We start from the raw sequence: 21154 nt of genomic DNA on the forward strand, positions 1-21154 counted from the left end.
ATATTTATTTGGTTTTCTAATTTATCTCTTATCGTGTAAATAGCTCAAACAATCCCACTACACAACAATCAAAAAAATGAATAACAACCATAATGAAGAAATCCAAAGGAACAATTTAATGGTTAAAAAAGAAGAGTAACAAAGAAAATACAGATAAATTAACTGGATTCAATTGAAGTGTTAACAAACTTCAATTTACATCTACGGTCAGAAATCACTATTAATAGAAATTACAACTCAGTTTTTCTTAAAGAAGGTTGGTTACAACAATTTATACATAAATCGTCTGGTCTCATGTGAGAATCCACCAAAGTTTCATATTGACTGATACGAAGAAGGGAAAAGTAGGAAACTACTATTATTTTGTATTTGTCTCAACAACTCATCCTTGTAACCAATGGTAGGCCTTAGTAAGGTGGGGTAGCCTTGACCCCAACCCTGTCATCTGATTCATTGCTTCTTAAACTTCTTCCTCCCATAATAGAGATAATGCCAATGTTGTTGGTGATTAAGTAGGATACAATTGTTCCATATCCTTTATTTAAGTATAAGGTGAAGATGGTGTAGTACGCATGTGGAAGAAAGAAAGTCTTATCACGCTATGTTGTGACATGTGGAGAATGGAATCTAGTGACTTTGTATAGAGATCCACCAAAATAATTGGGCAAGATCCGTCACTCTTTGTGGGAACATGATTTACAAATTATTCAGCCTTTATCAAAAGAGAATGTCTTCTTGTACATCCAAAATTTCTTCTGCACCTCCAAAAAATTCAAATAAAATAGAAACTAATATATATATATATATATATATTAAATAAATAAATAAAAATACTTATAAAATAAATAAATTAAAAAATAATCTAAATTAAAAATATTAACACTTTAAATTAAGAAAAAGAATATATATATTGTACTCACCAAGAGGGTAGCAGTAGTCAGGTGAGGGGGGAGATGTGAAGGAAATGGTATAATTAGTGTCGGCATAAAACTGATGTGCTAAGGGCCATGTAGAGGAGTTACATTGTATTAAAGCTGGTGTGGTGGTAGGCATCGTCATAAAACCGACAGAGTGGTAGAGTAGAGAAGAAGATTTGCGTCGTCATGAAACCGACAGGGTGGTAGAGTAGAGAAGAAGATTTGCGTCGTCATGAAACCGACATGGTGGTAGTGCATAGAAGAAGATTTGCATTGTCATAATGGTGCAGAATAGAAGAATGGCGTCGTCGTACAAGCTGACATGGTGATGAAGAAGTCATAAGGTCGGGCAAAGAAGGTTGATATTAACTGGTTAATAGTCTTTGGGTGGGGTCGATTTGTTAAGATTGTAAAGATGAGATATGTAATTATTTGGTTATTATTTAGTTTGATGGGATATTGTGGCTAAAATTTTGGAAGATATTGAGGATTATCTCTTGTATATCTACAAATTTGTAACTGATTATTTGTAATTCATTACTCTAGTATAAATAAGAATGTTACTCCAATGGTCAATGGACAAATTGTTTTTTACCTAAACAAGTCTTAAGCTAGGGTTAAAAATATTTCTTTCATTTTGTTTTTGGTTAAGGATTATCTAGCACTTTTCCTAACCAGAACATATATATATATATATATATATATATATATATATATATATATATATATATATATATAAATGACAAAAAAGTAGAAATTTCATTGATTGTTCAACAATATCAAAGTGCTAAAAGGTTGAAATATCCAAACATAGAATAGACAATATTAAGCGTATTTATCAAATTGTACTACAATTATGCAATTAAACGTATAATTTTAATTTTTTTTTACTTCCATCAGTTGATCATCCTACATCATTTGGAGATGGTGCACCATTTTGAACATCCTATGCATTGAATGAATAAAGAATATAAGTAGTTGAATACAATAACATTAAGTAATTTTCTTAAGTAAATTGTACCTCATTAGCATATGGGTGTACCAAAGAAATAACCATTGCATCTTCTCTAGAAGCAATGAATGCAAGCAATATTTGCATTTGGTTCTTGACAGTTGCAATTCCATCTTCACAACCTTATCCTTCACATTTGATAAAGTTCCACTAGATGAAGCAAGGTTGATTCCACTTAATTTTATAGTTGGACGGTGTTGAAAAGCAAGTGTAGGACAAGCTCCAAATGAGAGTCCTCTTCCCCGACCTGGATATTATTTTCCAAATACCACACCAACCAGATCATTTGGAGATATATCATATGCAATTTCTGGATTTTTTAACATCAATTTTTTCGTGCATAAATCATCATCATCTCCTAATCAATATCAAATTTATAGTGAAAACACACAACTGAACTTCAAAACAGCATACACATGTGAACCCATAAACTTATTAATTAATTTATTGCCTACATAAAAAGTCAATCATTATCATCATCTCCAAATAAATAACACATTTACAATGAACCCACAGAACAAAACAATACAACACCATACACACTTTAATCCATGAATAAGTTTAGATGTCTATCAGTAGTGTAGAGAAATTATAAACTCTTAATTCATAATGCTTAATCCTAAGACTATAGAAACTCTTAATCCCTAGTTTTTCTAATAATTTAAAACCATATTGTTTAAAAAAAATGAGTTTTTAATCCAAAGACTATATAAATTTCATTAAAAAACTTTTTAAAACTGGCCTCATATAATATTTCGAACACAACGTCTAATAATTAAAATACAAAGTCTAATGAACTTGTCATCTAATAATCTTGTCGTCTGATGCATACTATATCATCTATAAGAAAATAAGTCGTTTTAACCAACTCAATGAGAGTTTAATATCCTTCAAGTTGCCTTGCATGATGGCCTTAGAAGGCATTATAAGTGACAAATGTGGTAGTGTCAATACCCAATTTCGTCCAGATTATAATATATATATATATATATATATATATATATATATATATATTCTTATTTTACTTTGTTTTATTTCATCCTTTTATCTTATTTTATTTTTATTTTATTTATTTTTATTTTATTTATTTTTATTTTTCTTCATATTTATTTTTACTTTTTTTATTATTTAAGAAAAAGAAAGAAAAATGATAAAAAAAGGATTTGAAAAAAGCAATGAAAAAAGTAAAAAAAAAAAAAAACAAAGAAAAAAGAAAACATAAAAATACAATAAAAAAATTAAAAGATAAAGAGTCAAATCTCTTTTTCCTCTTTAATGGTTTAATGGTCCAATGTTACACTCCTATGCTTTTTCTACTCGTACCCCTCCAATTCTCCTCCATTCAAGAAGTGACTCGTGTCACTCATACTCCATTTAACTTTTTCTATTGCACTAACCTTCCTTCCAATGGTTCTTTTGTTCACAATTCATTACTCACTTGCACTACTTTTATTTTTTTTTATGCACCTTTTCATGTAAAGCCAATCTCTCCTACAACCCTAAAAAAACAGGAACCAAAGCCCCTTCCCAGGCATCATGGCCTATTCCCTTAGCCATTACATGCCACAACCAAGATCAATCTATCAATATCTACAAAACCGTTCAACACGTAACCTTCACTTTTTCACCATATCCTTCTTCTCCCTTAGTACCATCACATATCTCAAAAAAAAAAAAAAACACCCCATCTTCTCCATTCCTTTCCCATCAAAAAGCCCATCCACAAAGAACCCCAACTGGTCATTCATTCATTACTTTTTATTTTCTTCCTCTACAGAACTTAGAGAACCAACACCGCCAATTCATGTGAACACCAAAAAGCCCCACTCTCCAGAACCGTTCTCACTCTGCACACCTCCAAATTCCTCTCTTCATCGAGGTCTTCATTTCCTTCCTTCATAAAAACACCAATACATACAAGTAGTTTCCCCTAGACTTTTTGGCACGGTTCTTCCTCCATCAACTCCGATTTACACCATTATCATCAACTCACCATGAATGCCAATCAATCGCAAAAAATAGAGCCCACCACAACACCCTCCAATACGTTTTCCATCACCACCACACAAACTCATTCCAACACCAAGACACACAATCTTCGTGCCCAACCTCCACCATATCTATCCATCTTCCCTCAACATCACAACATACGCACGAAGACCAGATTCACATCCATTTTTCATCATCAATAAAAAACCATCCAGCCCGAGAGGATCGACTTCGGCACCTTCATTTTCGTCTTCTTTTACACAGACCATCATTCATCATCCTCCATTACTAGCTACCACTCCAGCATTTTCACAACACAAAACATTAGAATAGAAAGGAAAGCCACCAACGAGTTGGGGTCTCGAATGATGGTGGTTTGGGTCGCGACGGCCAGGTGGCAGCTTCCGTGGTGCTTGCGGACCCAGTCGCAGTGGCTGGCACGGTGGTGGTAAGTCGTAGAGTCTATGACGCCTTTTTCTCTCGCGGAAGAAGAGAATCGAGGATTGGAGACGAATGGAGGGTCGGCGGTGGCTGGAATCGATGACAGTAGTCTCCAATAAGCATGGCCTTGCGGCCGTGAAGGGGTTTGGTGCTGACCATGGCGACGAGGAAGAAGAAGCAACCCCTGTCTCGCACGTGGGAAGAAGAAACGACAAAGGAGATGATTCAGGGAGCTCGATTCTCATTAGTGACACCTCTGGTGGTGGCTGGCGATGACGGTCACGTCTCTCCGTGGGCGTCGGATGTGCGGCGACGACGCTGTTGTTGAAGTCGTGGTGGCTCGTAGGGGTAGCAAGATGAGGCTGTTGCGTTGGAAAATAAGGGCTCTTTGGGTTTGATGAGGGAACCCTAATGTTTAATGTTTGAAGAGATGGGCTCAACACACTTTTACTTATGCAACCCCTTTTTTCAATCTCTGCACCCTGTTTTGGTTGGATTGTTGTGTTTGTTTGCTGGATCAATTTGATTGATTTACTTGTCGCACCTCTGCATGCATCACCACTTGTTTTTTTATCTTGCTGGACCTCTTTACTTTTCCTTCCCGCACCTCCATATTTTGTTAACTCTCCACCCCTATGTCATGTGTTTGTTTTTAACTTGTTTTATTTTCTTGGTGCACCCCCTACATTTGATAACCATGCACCTCTCTGTTTGCATCTATCTCTGGGCCTATTTTGTTATTATGTTTTTATACCCCTGATGTTTACTGGCTTGCACCCCATGTGTTTGTTTTGGACTTGTTTGTTGTAACTGATTGCAATCCATGTTTCACTATACACCCCTCATTTACTTCATGCACCTCACTCATCACTCTTGCACTCATATCTTATTTTTTTTCCACTTTTACCATTCTTTTCCACCTTTTTAATATTTTCTAAAAAACAAAAAAATATTTGAAAATCATGAAAATTTTTCAAAAATAGAAAAATCTAAAAAATGGAAAAAAAATGTTCTCTTTTTAAAAATGTCTAGTCACTTGCACTGTGTGACACTCATTTTTAAAAATAGGGTTAAATATGTTTTTGGTCCCTCAAGTTTCAGCGAAATTTGGAATTAGTCCCTCATCAAAACTTTTGACCAATTTAGTCATTCATCTCTCAAAATGCGTGAATTTAGTCCTTTTAACCAAATTTTGTTAAGTTTATCTGACGTTTCAAGCGCATTTCATGATAGTATTTAAGTTAACATTGAAGCAAAAATGTGTCAAACAGTATAAATAATTTAAATACTATCATGGAATGTGCTTGAAATGTCAGATAAACTTAACAAAATTTGGTTAAAAGGACTAAATTTACGCATTTTGGAAGATGAAGGACTAAATTGGTCAAAATTTTTGATGAGGGACTAAACCCAAATTTCGCTCAAACTTGAGGGACCAAAAACATATTTAACCCTTAAAAATATCAAAAATAGTTTTCTTTTTCTTTTTAGTGTTTGTTCGACAGCTCACGTCGTGTGACACATTTATTTTCAAATAATTCAAAAGCACCAAAAACATATATAAAATTTTCAAAAATTTAAAAATATCAACATTTCCAACTACGTGATCTTTGATTCTTCACTACAAGATACATAGCAGCAAGGTCAATCCTTGTCAAGTTCACTTCCAAAAAAATCAATCATTTTCTCGATTGTTTTCCAAATTTCTTTTTAAAGAACTACGTAACCCTGATTTCTCACTTTAAATGAGAATACCTAGGATCAAGGTTAATCCTTGTCAGACCCAAAAAAAAAATTTGTTTCTTTTGAGTATTAGTTGTCTTATTAGTTTTGGGGAAAATTAATGTTTTCAAGACCACATAAACTTTGCGCGTTTAATTAAGGGTACCACCTTTGGGTGGGCGTTGTAGGGTGCTAACACCTTCTCTAGGCGAAACTGACTCCCAGATCCAAAAATCTGATTTTTCGCAGACTTGCTTTATTTTTATGGTTTTCCATAGTTTTCCATAAATAACTATGGTGGCGACTCCAAATTTCTTTTTAAAACCTGTTTCGTTTTTTGTTCGTCATCCCATCGCGATTATGGTTATGACAGGAAGCAAACTTGGTGGTTGAACAATTAAGATGCAAAGTATAGACAAACAATTAAAGAAATATAAATTGACCAAAGTCTTATGGCACTCAATTGATTTTTTCTTGGAAATTTCTCCCACTTTGGTTCCTCGTAATTATGTTCAACATTCTTTAATTCCCACCCATGACTTCCCTTCTACTTTCGGGGCAGTTTTCTTTACACCCTTTTTTTCTTCTTACACCTCCTTAAAATAAAATTGCTTACACCTCCTTATATTTTCTAATTTCTGAATTAGGTGTTCCAAAAGGTATTTCCAAATTTGAAAAATGTCTTCCAGAATACTCAATTTAGAAAGTATAAAAATACATTCCATATTGAGTGTTTCAAAAGATATTTTGAGATCCATAAATACATTTCAGAACAACCATTCCAGAAAAAAAATCTAGAACAGATGTTGCGAATTGTATTTCTAGATCCGAAATGACTTATGGAACACTCATTTCAAATTTTATTTTAAATTTTGGAAGATTGTTCCATAATGTACTTTTAAATTCAGAAATATCTTTCAAAACAGGTATTTCAGAATATTAAGTAAAATTTCTAGAATAAGTGTTATGGAAATTATTTCCATATTCAGAAATGGCTTTCAGAACACCCATTCTACAATGTATAAAACATAAATCTTCCCTAGAATAGTGAATTCAGATTACATTCACCTCCATTTGATATTGAAAAATATTAATTTCAGATATTTTCGATTATAGTTCTAGAATGTAAGTTTTCATTACTGATTGTACAATTAGAAATGTAGATTCGCATTTTGGATTATTTAAACTGGAATGTAAATTTGCAAGGTAATCCAAAATGAAAACTATATTCCTGATTGTAAAATCAAAAATGGAAATTGGTAATTTAGATTGTGCAATCTATAACATAATTGTACATTATAGATTGTGCAATTCATAATGTAATTTTGATGATGTATAATAACATTTTGAATTAAAAAATTTGGAGTGTTATTTTACTATTTGAATGTGCTCAAATTAAAATTTATTGTGTTATTTTGCAATCACCTTAGAGAAATGGAATATTGGATAAAATATTCGATGAGATAGATCAATTGTCAAAGATAGAAAAGTCCAATATAATGAGATATGTGGAAAATGAAGATGAATTGGTTGAAGGGGATTGCCTTTTTCCATTTACAAATGTTGAGGTTATTTGAATTTAATTCATTTGTATGAAAATGTAGTGACAAGAAATATACTAATGTTATAATGTATTTGTGTAGGTACATAGGACCCGAGATGAGTTCCTTGAATGGGTATGTAGGGTTTTAAAGGTATTATGAGGCAACCATAATCATGAATTGGCTAATACATTAGTTGGTCACCCCTGTGATAGCAGATTAAAACCGAATAAGCATTCCATGCTTATTGACATGACAAAATGTCTAGCAAATCCATCGAACATATTACTCACGTTAAAAAAGAAGAACAAAAAAATACCATAACGATGTAGCAATTATATAATGTCTGATACACAAGATATCATAAAGAGGATGCATAACTGAAATGCAATAGTTAATGTTGTTGTTTGAGCGTGATAATTGTATTTACTGAAATTGCTAAATGCTTTTAAGATTGTATTTTTTTATGAATAACACTTACAAAACCAACAAATATAAGTTATCTTTGCTTGAAATTGTAGGTGAGACGTCCACAAGATTAACTTTCTTGTTGCCTTTGTGCTATTAGGAAGTAAATGAGAAAATAACTTCATTTGGGCACTTGAAAGACTTAGAACATTATTTTTGTCATCGGATCTGCCCCCTCAAGTTATTGTCAAGTACAAGGACCTTGTTTCAATAAATGCAATTAACATTGTTTTCCACAAGCATCCAAGCTTCTTTGTCGATTCCACATTATTAAGAATGTTAAAGTTAAATGAAAATGTTAGCAGATTGTGTGGATACTTGGGATGTTGATAGCATTCTTAGCTACTGTTGTGGATTGTAATGATTATAATGCTTTTGATAGGTGTATAAAATGATTCAAAGTTATTTTTTTGCCATGGCCATTATTTTTTGAATGTCTAAATTATGTGATGACAAACCCCTAGCCAAGGGACTCACCACTAGAGTAATGGTTAGGAAAATGCTAGAATATAAAAACTCATTAGTATCTACAAAGCTCAACAAGCCCAAACTAATGTTTACATGGGTCAAGAGAGACACGAAGATGAAGTCTAAGTTATATTGGGCCAAGTAGAGTAGGTTTCATTGGTCCTTGAATTTAAGCCAACAGTGCAATAATTGGGCTTGGTGCCAAACAAATCAATCTAATCAAATAGATATGTCCATCAAAGCATGACCCACCATATTTGAGCATGTTGTTGCCATTTATTCCATGCATGATAGTTCGTCTTCATGAAAATCCACCAAGAAGAGGAGAAACTGAAAGTTCTCATGAAAAACCAAGCAATTTCCAAGTTGGATCAATTTCATTACATTTTCATCGTTACATACTTGATGTTATTGATGTGAAAGTTGATGGTCATTATGGTTATCTATGTATTGCTACATTGTTAGGAATGGGTGGAAAGTTTTGGTCTCTAGTCCGTATGGACTTATTTAAAGAATTACGCTAACAATGTGATGAATATGCTACAATGTTTGGTGGTTACGAAAAAGTGGAGCAACTTAAACGATCTTGATAATTTATTTGGTAGTTTATTGTAATTAAATACTTTCAATATTTTTTTTACGGATTAATTATTCATAAACTAGATAAACGGATGACCATACCCAACATGGGTACATTATAGCTAGCAGATACAATGTCATATTAGAGTGTTTATATAGCAAAAAAAAAAAATATGACAACATTTTCCTTACAAAGTAAACCTCCTTCAAATGTCAGTATTCATTGACTCATATGTATTAGACATGTCATGGTTCACATTTTGTCCATGTAATTAACTATAATGCACTTGATCTACTTTTTTTCATCAATATTCTATTAATGTTGATAATAGTGTACGAATTAAACTTGTGCAAGTGAAGCTCAAGGATAATTGTTTGATACCAATTGTGGACGTCTTATGGTTCAGTTACTTCTGCATTGAGAATAGGAAATGAACCTCATTTTATGTTAGTCGGATCCAAGTTTTTTTGAATATATTAAGGGTTACACAAAACGTGTATATTAGTCCTACAGTCGATTGAGTCAAAGGTGCAATGCTATGGAAGACGAAGAACAGTTCATTCGCATTTTTGAATCCATAATTAGGTATATGGTCTCGGTTCAATTTTTAACCGAGGCAAAATAGGACTTTAGCATCGGTTCAGTTCCATCCGAGGTCAAATGTCACTCTCCCAATGACACTTTTGAAATACTAACGAACTTTTGTGCTTTAGGTCAATGAAACCAAATCCTATAAAGCTTTTTGGCAACATGCATTTTGTAATCGAGGCAAAAAAATTTTTTTTACCATGAATATTTGGGAAATCGAGGTAAAAAAGCTAACAAGAATTACAAAAATGCCACCGTGTCATGATATGCTTCGATTTTGTGATAACCTAAGCCTATAATGCGAGGCAAAATCCCAAAACTGCACTGGTGTGCATCACGCTTTGACCTCGCAAATACAGTAGCCACCATGTATGTGTTTATTTCCCCTCACCAGCTTTACAAATCTGAGTCGAAGCACCATCTTAAAGTGCATATTAAACTCCTAAACGATCTCCTCCTGAAGGGGTAGTCCTCTTATGTCGTCGTTTCACACTTCATTCTTCTTCAATTTCGTTTTTATTTAATAAAAATCGTTAATATAAAATTTAAGTGGCTATGGAAATGATTTACAAATTACACGAAAGGACTTTGGATTAGGACTCCTTCGTAGATGTCTGCTATCATTATTGATACAAGGAGCACCATTAACTATGTTTCGTTCTCCTCTTGTGAATAGTATGGTAAACCTGTATTCCATATGAAGAACGAATTTGATGCAGAGTGGAAGAATTATCGAATGGGTTTGCAATAATCATGGGAAAGAAAACAAGAAACACGAGAAAAAGGAAAAGAGAGAGAAGCAAAACTGATTGTGTGAAAAGATACTGAATGAGACTTTATTGATTCACTTTAGGAAAGCAAAACAAGTTTATATAGAGAGACTAAGTGATGGACGTAATAACAGAATGTGTAAAAATGGTTTTAACATATTGATCATTGGTTGTGTGATCTTCAGGCTAAGCAGTGTGATCTTCAGGCTAAGCAGTGTGACCCTAATCATTATTCTGACAGTCCCCACAAGTTGGGCATAGATATCAAACAGGCCCAACTTGGATGTAAGAGTGTTGAAAAGAGCTTGAGGAAGAGCCTTGGTTAGAATATCATCTTGTTGGTGATGGGTGCTGATGTGAAGAAGCTTGATGAGACCTTGTTTGACCTTTTCTCTAATTAAATGGCAATTTATCTCTATATGCTTGGTTTTTTCATGGAAGACCGATTTGATGCGATCTATACGGATGAGAGACTATCACAGTACAAGAGGGAATGTTACTGGTGATTGATTTTAATATCCTGCATAAGGTGGTAGAGCCATTGGATTTCACACGTTGTGGAGGCAATGGCACAATATTCAGCCTCGAAGGAACTTCTTGAAATAGTTTATTGCTTTTTTGATTTCCAACAAATGGGAGATTTACCTATATAAATGATATAACCAGTAATAGATCTTCTGGTGTCGGGGCATCCAGCCCAATCTGAATCACAAAAGGCCTTTAAATGTAGGTTGCTGGTGGAGTCGAAGAAAATCCCCTGTCTCGGATGTTGTTTTAGATAACGAATAATTTGCATGGAAGCTCGATGGTGTAGACTTGTAGGTGTAGCAATGAATTGACTTAAATGATGCATAGTAAAAGTGATATCTGGGCTTGTATGAGTGAGGTAGATGAGACGGCCTATCAACCTTCGAAAGGGTGCTGAATCAAAGAGAAGTTCCCTTATTTATGTGTTTTTGTGTCTAGAGAAATTCATGGGTGTTGATGTAGGGGTAGAACCAAGCATCCTGGCTTCACTCAAAATATCAGTAGTGTACTTTCGTTGACACAGCTGTATACCTTTACTGCTTCTCGCAACTTCAAAGCCAAGAAAATATGTCAAGTTTCCCAGATTTTTAATCTTAAAAGTATGATCAAGAAGATTAGTAATTGAATTGATTTCAGCAATATCATCTCCAACTAATATTACATCATCAACATATATAAGGAGGGCAGTGATGTGTGAATTATTAAATTTGAGATACAAGGAATGGTCAACAAAGGATTGTTTATAACCATGTGAACATAGAAATTCTGAAATCTTGGAATACCATTGTTTACTAGCTTGTTTAAGGCCATACAAAGATTTATGTAGGTGGCAAACACGATTTTTATCATCACAGTTAAAACTTGGTGGTAATTGCATGTAAACTTCTTCTTCTAAATTGCTATGTAAGCAAACATTGTTTACATCCAACTATTTGAAATGCCAATTGTGAATGGAAGCTAAGGATAGAAGCAACCTGATAGTTGTGAATGGAAGCTAAGGATAGAAGCAACCTGATAGTTGTTATTTTTGCCACAGGTGAAAAGGTGTGTAGATATTCTAACCCTTCTTTTTGTGTGTAACCTTTTGCCACTAGACGCGCCTTGTAGCGTTCTATAGATCCATCAACCTTATACTTCACCTTGTATACCCATTTGAATCCAACAACATGCTTTCCCTTAGGTAAATGGCTTACTGTCCAAGTGCCATTCTATTCCAGGGCTATTAACTCTTCTTTCATGGCTTTCTACCAATGTTCACAACAGGAAGCCTCTTCATAAGATTCTGGTTCAGCATGAGAATCAATGGAACAAATAACCTGTTTGAAAGAAGGAGATAATCTTGCAAGAGAGATGTGAGCTTCAATAGGATATCTAGATTTAATTCTAGTTTTTGTAGCAAAAGAAGTTTGGAAATCTTGTAAATAGGCAAGAGGTGTTTTATGTCTAGACCTTTTAGGATGATTTTGTTCTATTCTGGAATCAATATTAGGTTCATTATTTAATCTAGTAGAGTCACTACTGTTGTAACATCCCTAAGGAATATTACTAATATTTAATAAATAAAATCAGAAATAAAAATAATTACCTCATTTAATATAAACCATTTCCCAAAAACATGGGAAATTTAAAATTTTAATATACATGTAATCAAAACGGGAGTCCATAATTTATAAAACTGAAAATAATGTTCAAATGGCTCCCAAAAGGTTACATAATTATCTCAAAACCAAAAATTAAACATATAAACAAAATCCCAAGCTTTCCCTCGTTCGGAGTCTAAGCATCTCCTGACCCACCTGTCAAATCATCTGCTCCCGAATAACGAGTTATCCAATCATCGCCACACTCACACAGAAAGGGTGAGCTATGCACAATAATTAAAAATACACATGAAATAAATATGCCACCCATCCCAAAATAACATAATTAAATATCTCATTGTTTTCAAATTACCCATCCGTGAACTCATAGTCCTTCATGAGTCAATTGCATGAACTAGATCTTGGGACTTCACTATGCTCCCACGAAACTAACTCATTTGTGGTCCAACCCTATGAGCCTATCCTGCTCATAGTCCTACCCTACAGACTCCCCGTCTATAGTAAATCATCCAAGCCTTCTCGACTTGGACCCTGACACCATACTATATGGACTCCTCGCCCAATAGCAGCCGACGGGAACACCATAGTTCCTTGCCCATTGTGCGCCCGAGCATGTAATCACCATACTAAGGACTCCTCGCCACTTAGTAGCCGACGGGAACTACACAGTTCCTTGCCCATCATGCGTCCAACCAACAAGCACATCCCAGACCTCTATTGGACTTAGTCCTTCAAGCCCAAACATCACAAACACAAGCATATACTTTCTATCCTTTAGGAAATAACAAGAAAACCATCTAAATAGTACACAAACACATGGCAATTCGCATAAACTCGCTTAAGCCACTCATGTTCGCCCAAGCGAGTGCATTCATCTCATCCAAGCTAAATCACCTCGCCCGAGCGAGTGTGAAACAGTGGTCTCACCATGATACCTCGCTTAGGCGAGGTCTGTTCGCCTAGGCGAGGTCATCTCTCGCCCAAACACCCAATTCAAACTCGCCTGAGCTATAATGCAAGCAACACATCAAACTTGATCATGACATCTCGTTGAGGCGAGACCGTCTCGACTGAGCGAGACCCTAGTTCGTTCAAACCCACAAAACTCCTTGCTTGAACGAGGTTTCGCGCTCAAAACAATCTAGGTTTCCTCGCTCAACCCCATCTAAGGTCGCCTAGGCGAGTAATGCGAACCAGAACCAAAAATGAGACTCTACAACTCTCGCTTAGGTGAGATGGAGTCGCTTGGGCGAGACTTGCAGGGTTTCGAGTCTGATGACGCGCACAGTTCACTCTAACAATGCACAAACATGCCAAAACACAGTACAAGCATTACAAAACAATGTATACCATTCCCATTCACTCTAATTAAATATAAAACCCATATAACATGCTTTGTACCCATTGGAGATACCAAAACTCGAAAGTTACCCAAAAGAACCACGTAATAGCCCAAAACCCCCATCCAATACTTGTTAAACATAAAGGACTTGACAACAACACCAAGTGTACCAAATTCTCAATCACAAAATGCATATAACACTAATTCATACCACAGAGAATCCAATTGAGAACAGAAACTCGGGAACACATTCAAAATTCATGTACACTTAATTTCAGCACCCCTAACCTGGATTCTTGATTGAATTTGCGAAGGGAATAGGGATTCCTTGGTTCACCAAATTCTTTGCTTCCACCTCTCTCTTCCACTCAGCCCTTACACTCTCATTTCAGCCTCTCACTCTTCCAATTTTCGCTCTCCTCTCAACCAAAACGAAAATAATTGCAAAAACCCCCTTTCTACCTTAATTTTGCCTTTTATATGTGTCTTATTATTGGGTTAAAGGGCTGAAACGAATTTAGGCTTTTTGGTATGGTTAAGTCTCATTTAATTATCATTCTCAACCAAGTTTGAACCCACGACTCATCAATTATCATATCAAATGCACAACCAATCCAACCAAGTCAAGTTTGGTGATACACTCCAATCATCATAAGCTTACAATACCAATTCCATACTCATACATATTATTAAAATTAATAATAAAACAACAACACATAATTGGCATACATAGGACTCGAACCCAAGTCCTCTCACACTTGAGCTAGTACTTTTCCACGTCACATCAAACAATAATTAATGTCATAAAGGCTCTTTCTACTCGCATTTATTAATTAATTAATTATTTAATTAATTAATTTCACGGTTCTTACATTACCCCCACCTTTAAAAGTTTTCGTCCTCGAAAATAAGACTTACCAGCAAATAGGTGAGGGTAAGACTTCCTCATGAGATCCTCCATCTCCTAAGTCATCTCCTGGGTTGCCTCATCCTAGAGAACCTTCACCGTTCGAATCTCCTTCCCTCTAAGTTGTTTGACTTGAGAATCTAGAATTCTCACCGGTCCAACTCCCAACGTCAGATTCTCACGCACTTGAACATCATCCTGCTCCAGCACATGAGTAGGATCCGCCACGTACTTTCTCAACTGTGATATAGGGAAGACATTGTGTAGGTTAGCCAAGTGAGGTGGCAATGCAATCTCGTATGCCACCGGTCTGATTCGCCTCGTAATCTGGTACGGACCAATGAATCGAGAAGTCAACTTCCTAGACTTCAACGCCCTCCTAATACCCGTTGTAGGTGTAACTCTGCGTAGGATTTCTGCCGACTTTGAGTTGCACGCATCCTGTATTACCCTTACTTTCTCTGTGGTCTGTTGTAGAAATTCTGGACTAAGTACCACAGACTCTCCATCCTGCTGCCAACACAAAGGTGTCCGACATCTTCTGCCATACAAGGCCTCGTATAGTGTCATCCCAATGCTGGAATGGTAGCTATTATTATAAAAGAACTCCACCAGTGGTAGCACATCATTCCACGTCCCGAGGTGATCCATGACACCTGTCCTCAGTAAATCCTCCAGAGACTGTGTGGTTCTCTCAGACTGGCCATCAGTCTGAGGATGATATGCCGAACTCATTCTCAACTCAATGCCCAAGGTATTCTGCAGTGACTGCCGGAATCTCGAGGTGAACCTCGGATACCTATCTAAGATGATACTCGTAGGTACACCATGCAACCTGACTATCTCCCTAACATACAACTCCACCAACTTATCGAGGGACATCTTCTGATTGATTGGCAAGAAATGAGCGCACTTCGTCAGTCTATCCACTATTACCCAATAAAATCATGCCCCCTCACCGACCTTGGCAAGTGTGTAACAAAGTCCATGGAAATGTTGTCCCATTTCCACTGAGGTATTTCAAGAGGCTCCAACGTACCACTTAGCCTCTGATGCTCGATCTTCGCTTTTTGGCACACTAAGCAAGATGCTACATAATCTGCCACATCAGTTTTCATGCCCGTCCACCAGAAAGTCACCTTCAAGTCCTTGTACATCTTAGTCATACCTGGATGTATGCTAAGACGACTCTTATGCCTTTCATCCAAGAGCATCTTCCTCAATACCCAACTGTTGGGTACACACACCCTCTCTCTGAAATGCAGGATACCGTCTCTGCCCATCCTGAAGTCCTTTCCCTTCTCTGTGCCCAACTCACTAATAATATGCTGCAGTTCCTGATCTTTACCCTGTTCTACCCGAACCTCATCCAGGAACTCATTAGTGATTCTCAACATGCTGCACTGTATATGGCCTGCCTCCATATCCAATCCCAGATTCATATCTCGCAGCTTCTCGATCAACTCCAATTCCTTAATCATCATGGCCGACACATGAGCTCTCTTCCTACTCAGAGCGTCTGCTACGACATTAGCTTTACCAGAGTGGTATAACAACTCAAAGTCGTAATCCTTCAGGTATTCCATCCAGCGCCTCTGCCTCATATTCAACTCCTTTTGATCAAACAAGTATTCTAAACTCTTGTAATCGCTGAATACCTGAAACTGTGCCCCATACAAATAGTGCCTCCATGTTTTGAGAGCAAAAACCTGCTGCTAATTCCAAGTCATGTGTAGGATAGTTTTTCTCATGTACCTTCAGCTGACAAGAGGCATAAGCAATAGGTCGTTTCTCCTGCATCAACACACACCCTAAGCCCTAGTATGAAGCATCACAATACACTTTAAACGTCTTAGTGATGTCAGGAATAGCTAGTATCGGTGCAGTGGTCAATCTCTTCTTCATATCCTCAAAACAGACTTCACACTCATCTGTCCAAGAGAAAGGCTGGTCCTTTCTAGTGAGTTGAGTCAATGGACTCATCATCTTGGAGAACCTTTCCACAAACCGCCTGTAATAACCCGCCAGACCCAAGAAGCTTCTCACCTCAGTAACTGTCTACGGTCTCTCCCACTTCACCACTGTCTCAATCTTCGCTTGGTCCACCCCTATTCCTTGGGCTGAGATTACATGGCCCAAGAACTGTACCTCATCCAGCCAAAACTCACACTTCGATAGCTTCCCATACAGTTTATGCTCTCTGAGAATTCCCAGCACCACTCTCAGATGATCTGCGTGTTCATCCCGACTCTTAGAGTATATCAGTATGTAATCAATAAACACGACAACAAACTGATCCTGGTACGGTCGGAATATTCTGTTCATGTAGTCCATGAAAATAGTAGGAGCATTTGTCACCCCGAACAGCATCACTACATACTCGTAATGGTCGTATGGTGACCTGAACGCCGTCTTCTGCACATCCTTCGGTTTGACTAAGATCTGATGGTATCCAAACCTCAAGTCAATCTTAGAGAACACTGTGACTCCCCTCAGCTGATCCAGTAGATCGTCTATCCTCGGTAGTGGATACTTATTCTTTATAGTCAGCTTATTCAACTGACGGTAATCAACACACAACCTCGAACTGCCGTCCTTTTTCTTTACTAAGAGTACCAGTGCTCCCCAAGGTGATGCACTCGGCCAGATGAACTTCTTCTCAAGCAAGTCTTTTATTTGCTTCTTCAACTCAGCCAACTATGCTGGTGCCATTCTATAAGGCGCCGTGGATACTAGGACAACTCCAGGGATAAGATCGATGGTGAAATCTACATCCCTACTCGGTGGCAACTCTGGTATTTCATTTGGAAACACATCTGCATACTCCTCCACTACTAGAATCACACTGATCTTCTCGGCGATGTTATTCTTCTCTACATGAGCCACTACCATAAAATAGGTGGCTCCAGCTTCCACTTCAATAATCGCTCTCCGAGCCGAGATTAGCTCCAATCCTTCATGTTCTGGGAATACCAAACTGCGCCGTCCACAATCAATTATAATGTGATTGTTAGACAGCCAGTCCATCCCCAATATTACATCCAGTCCCTCCAAAGGCAAGCACACCAACTTCACCTTGAATTTGCGACCTGCCACTTCCATTGAACACCCAACGCAGACTGAAAGGTAGCCACTTGACTTGAGAAGGGAGTTGAAACAAGCAACTCACACCCCAAATTGCGTTTCACCAAATTCAATCTCCCCACATACGCATTAGCAATGAAAGAATGTGTTGCTCCAGAATCGAACAACACCAAGACTAACTGACCCAACAACAAACATGGCTCGAGGATGAGATTACCTGATTTAGTAGCCTCTGTGGAAGTCAAAGCAAAGACCCTGCCAGCCGCTCTAGCTCTCTCTACTGGCGATGCTGCTGGCTTCTTCACACCCAAATTCTTCTTTTCTAAGCAATTGTTGGCGAAGTGTCCCGGTTTGTCGCATATAAAGCACTTGCGACGGTCGCTTGACCCACCCACTCCACCTGTCAGCTGTAGACAATTTCTCTTTAAATGGGGTCTGCCACACTGATAGCAAGTGGGACCCTGAGATGTTTGTGGTCGGCTGTATGACTTCTTCATCTGCCTCGCCTCTGCGACATTCCTCCGATGTCTACTCACAACTGGGCCAGGGCCCTTCTCCAGGTCCTCAGCACTCTTGGCCTGTTCCACCAAAACTGGGAATCTTCTCTCTCGCAACGGTGTTACCACCCTCTTCAGCTCATGTCTGAGTCCTCGCTCAAACTTTAAACATCTTCATTCTTCATAAATAGCTTACGAGTAATACCTCGCTAGGTGTTCAAACTTGTTCACATATTCCTGCACCGTCATATCCCCCTGCTATAGTGCAAGGAACTCAGCTTCCTTGTCTTGTTTAGCCGGGTCTAGGAAGTATTTCTCCAGGAAACGCGTCCTAAAGTTGGTCCAATCTATCTGTTCCTCTCGGGTCTGCATCTGTTGTTGCATCCCCGCCCACCAGTACTAAGCATCATCATTCAGAAGGTAGGTGGCAAATAGTAGTTTCTGCTCATCCTCACAACTCATCACACTGAATATCTTTTCACACTTGCTGAGCCATGCTTCTGCTTCATCAAGAGAGGCTTTGCTAGTGAACTCAACTGGCTTGTGGCGCAAGAAGACCTCCACCCTTGGCACCCTAACTGGTGCGATCGCCGTCCTAGGCTGTGCCGTTACCGATGTCTGCATTGCATCCACCATCCGGTGAATAGCCTCAGTGATGTCATCAACACCACTACTCCTCCTCCTCCTCCTGTTAAGACAAGTCTGCACTAACGTTAGTAATTACTTACTTTATTTTCTGTTAGTATTTTTCTTTCTTTCCTTTTTTTTACATATTATATGAAAAAAAAATTGATATCATAGCACAACCCCTAATTAAACACACCTTTTTTTCTCTCTGTACTTTTCCATTGAGTGATCATCATGAACTTGTAACTTTTCAAGTTGCAATTATCACAGTGGGAGAGATAGGCCATCCAATTTTTAGGAATTATTAAGAGGAATAATAATTTAATTTTTAAATATGTTACATATCATCTATTTAGTTATTAAAATATTAAACATTTTTATTTTTTAAAAAATACTTAGTTTAATTTTCATGATAGTATACAATATGAGAATTGTGGATCTCTTAATTTATTTCAATTTCTGTAAGGCCCACTTTTTCTTGTCCTAATGTTTAAGGGCCTAGCCTTAACTATTAGGCCTAAGGCCAGCTTATAGTGTGTCCCAAAACTCTTTCCCAATCCTAACACCCTCACTATGCCCTATTCTTAGAAAATAGAAACCCCTCCCCCTTCCACTACTGAAGGAAAGAGCTCTGCTAGGGTTTCAGCGAGCTCCTCCTTTCCTCCAAGCCTGTAGTGCATTCTCCCTTCACGTAAGTAGAGCTCTAAACCTCCGAAACTAATTTTCTATTCCATTTGAAATCTTGGTTCCACTTTAATCTCTGTTAGGATCTCAATTTTGTTTTTCTTGTTCCTTCGTGCCAGCTTCGTAAGTTACAGTGGAACTGGGGTGTTCTCCCTTGTATGCTGTCATTGGTTTTGTAACTGTTAAGGTAAGGGAAGCTAGGGTTTTTCGTATTTTGCGTATATCTGCCTATTTCCAACTTTGCCTCGTGTTTGTATGGCTTGTGTGCTACTGTGGTTGCATGGAATACCTTGAACTGTTGTTTGATATGTAAAGTCTATTTGATGCATGTTTGGACAGTGGCGAGATCGGGTATTTTCGTTTTGAGCGATGAATCATCTCGCTCAGGCAAGAGGGTCTCTCCTAAGCAAGAACTCGTGGGAGCCTGATGTGTTTCGCTTCAGTTGTAGCTCAGGCGAGAGATGTAACATCCCGGTAGGATATTACTTAAAACAATAAATAAAATGACAATTTATATAAATAATACCTCATTTATTATCAATTCATTTCCCAAAAATGCGGGAAATTTTAAAACTTTAAAGTTTAATAATACGCTATTAACAGTCAAAATATCCAGAATTTAGCTTTACAATTTTAAAGGTCAAAACATTAAAATTCTATAAATCAAATTACATGAAAATTTAATAATGTCTTTAGAAAATCCCCATATACTCTCTCCCACTCTCTGCCACTAAGCATATCCTAGCCCACCTGAAACATCATCTGCTCCCGGATAACAAGTTACCCGATCATCGCCACATACAAACAGATAGGGTGAGCTATGCACATAGGTATAAATAAATATGAAATACACCCACCCGACAAATCATAAATATTATTATTTCACAAAACACCCAATTTCCCACACTCATAACCATTATAAGTTCATGCATGCACTCTAAATCTTGGGACTTCCTGTGCTTCCACGACCCTCCTCGCTCATGGTCCTACCTGCAAGCTTATCCTGTTCATAGTCCTGCTTCACGGACTCTCTCACCCGTCATCCAAACTCCTTGCTCGGACCCGGACACGCATACCCGCCTTTCCTACTATGAACTCCCTCGTTCATAGCATTCTCAAGTTAAGCATGAGATGAACTCCCTCGCTCACTTATCCCAATGAGAATACCTCCGGTGAACTAACCCGTTCACATTCCGCATGCGGTCCACCCATCACGAACTCCTTGCTCACGACTCAAGCCAAGCACATCCCAAATCCTATGGACTTAGTCTTTCAAGCCCAAACACCACAAACACATACATATAATTCCCATAATGTAGGAAACACCAACTAAACTCATGCAAACAGTACGCACAAGCATGAATGCTCACCATTCTCACTTAAGCTAG

General features: G+C 37.5%; 1 protein-coding gene across 1 annotated transcript; it reads right to left on the bottom strand.

The window, feature by feature from the left end:
* Positions 1-17571: 17571 nt before the first annotated feature.
* On the bottom strand, positions 17572-18704 carry LOC114170263. Its single transcript, XM_028055748.1, has 3 exons — positions 18661-18704; positions 17950-18600; positions 17572-17851 (listed from the first exon to the last, which is right to left on the bottom strand). Exons 1-3 carry the CDS (start codon positions 18702-18704, stop codon positions 17572-17574), a joined length of 975 nt encoding a protein of 324 aa, XP_027911549.1.
* Positions 18705-21154: the final 2450 nt, after the last annotated feature.

This window comes from Vigna unguiculata, chromosome 11 (assembly GCF_004118075.2).
Source record: "Vigna unguiculata cultivar IT97K-499-35 chromosome 11, ASM411807v1, whole genome shotgun sequence".
Lineage (NCBI taxonomy): Eukaryota > Viridiplantae > Streptophyta > Magnoliopsida > Fabales > Fabaceae > Vigna > Vigna unguiculata.

Bases quoted from the DNA above. Each gene is read 5' to 3' on its own strand.
- LOC114170263 (XM_028055748.1), bottom strand. From the start codon at position 18,704: ATGACGGTGCAGGAATATGTGAACAAGTTTGAACACCTAGCGAG. The intron at 18,601-18,660 runs GTATTACTCGTA...GCGAGGACTCAG, and splicing joins AAGTTTGAACACCTAGCGAG to ACATGAGCTGAAGAGGGTGG. The intron at 17,852-17,949 runs GTGAAGTTGGTG...TGGACGGCGCAG, and splicing joins TGGCAGGTCGCAAATTCAAG to TTTGGTATTCCCAGAACATG.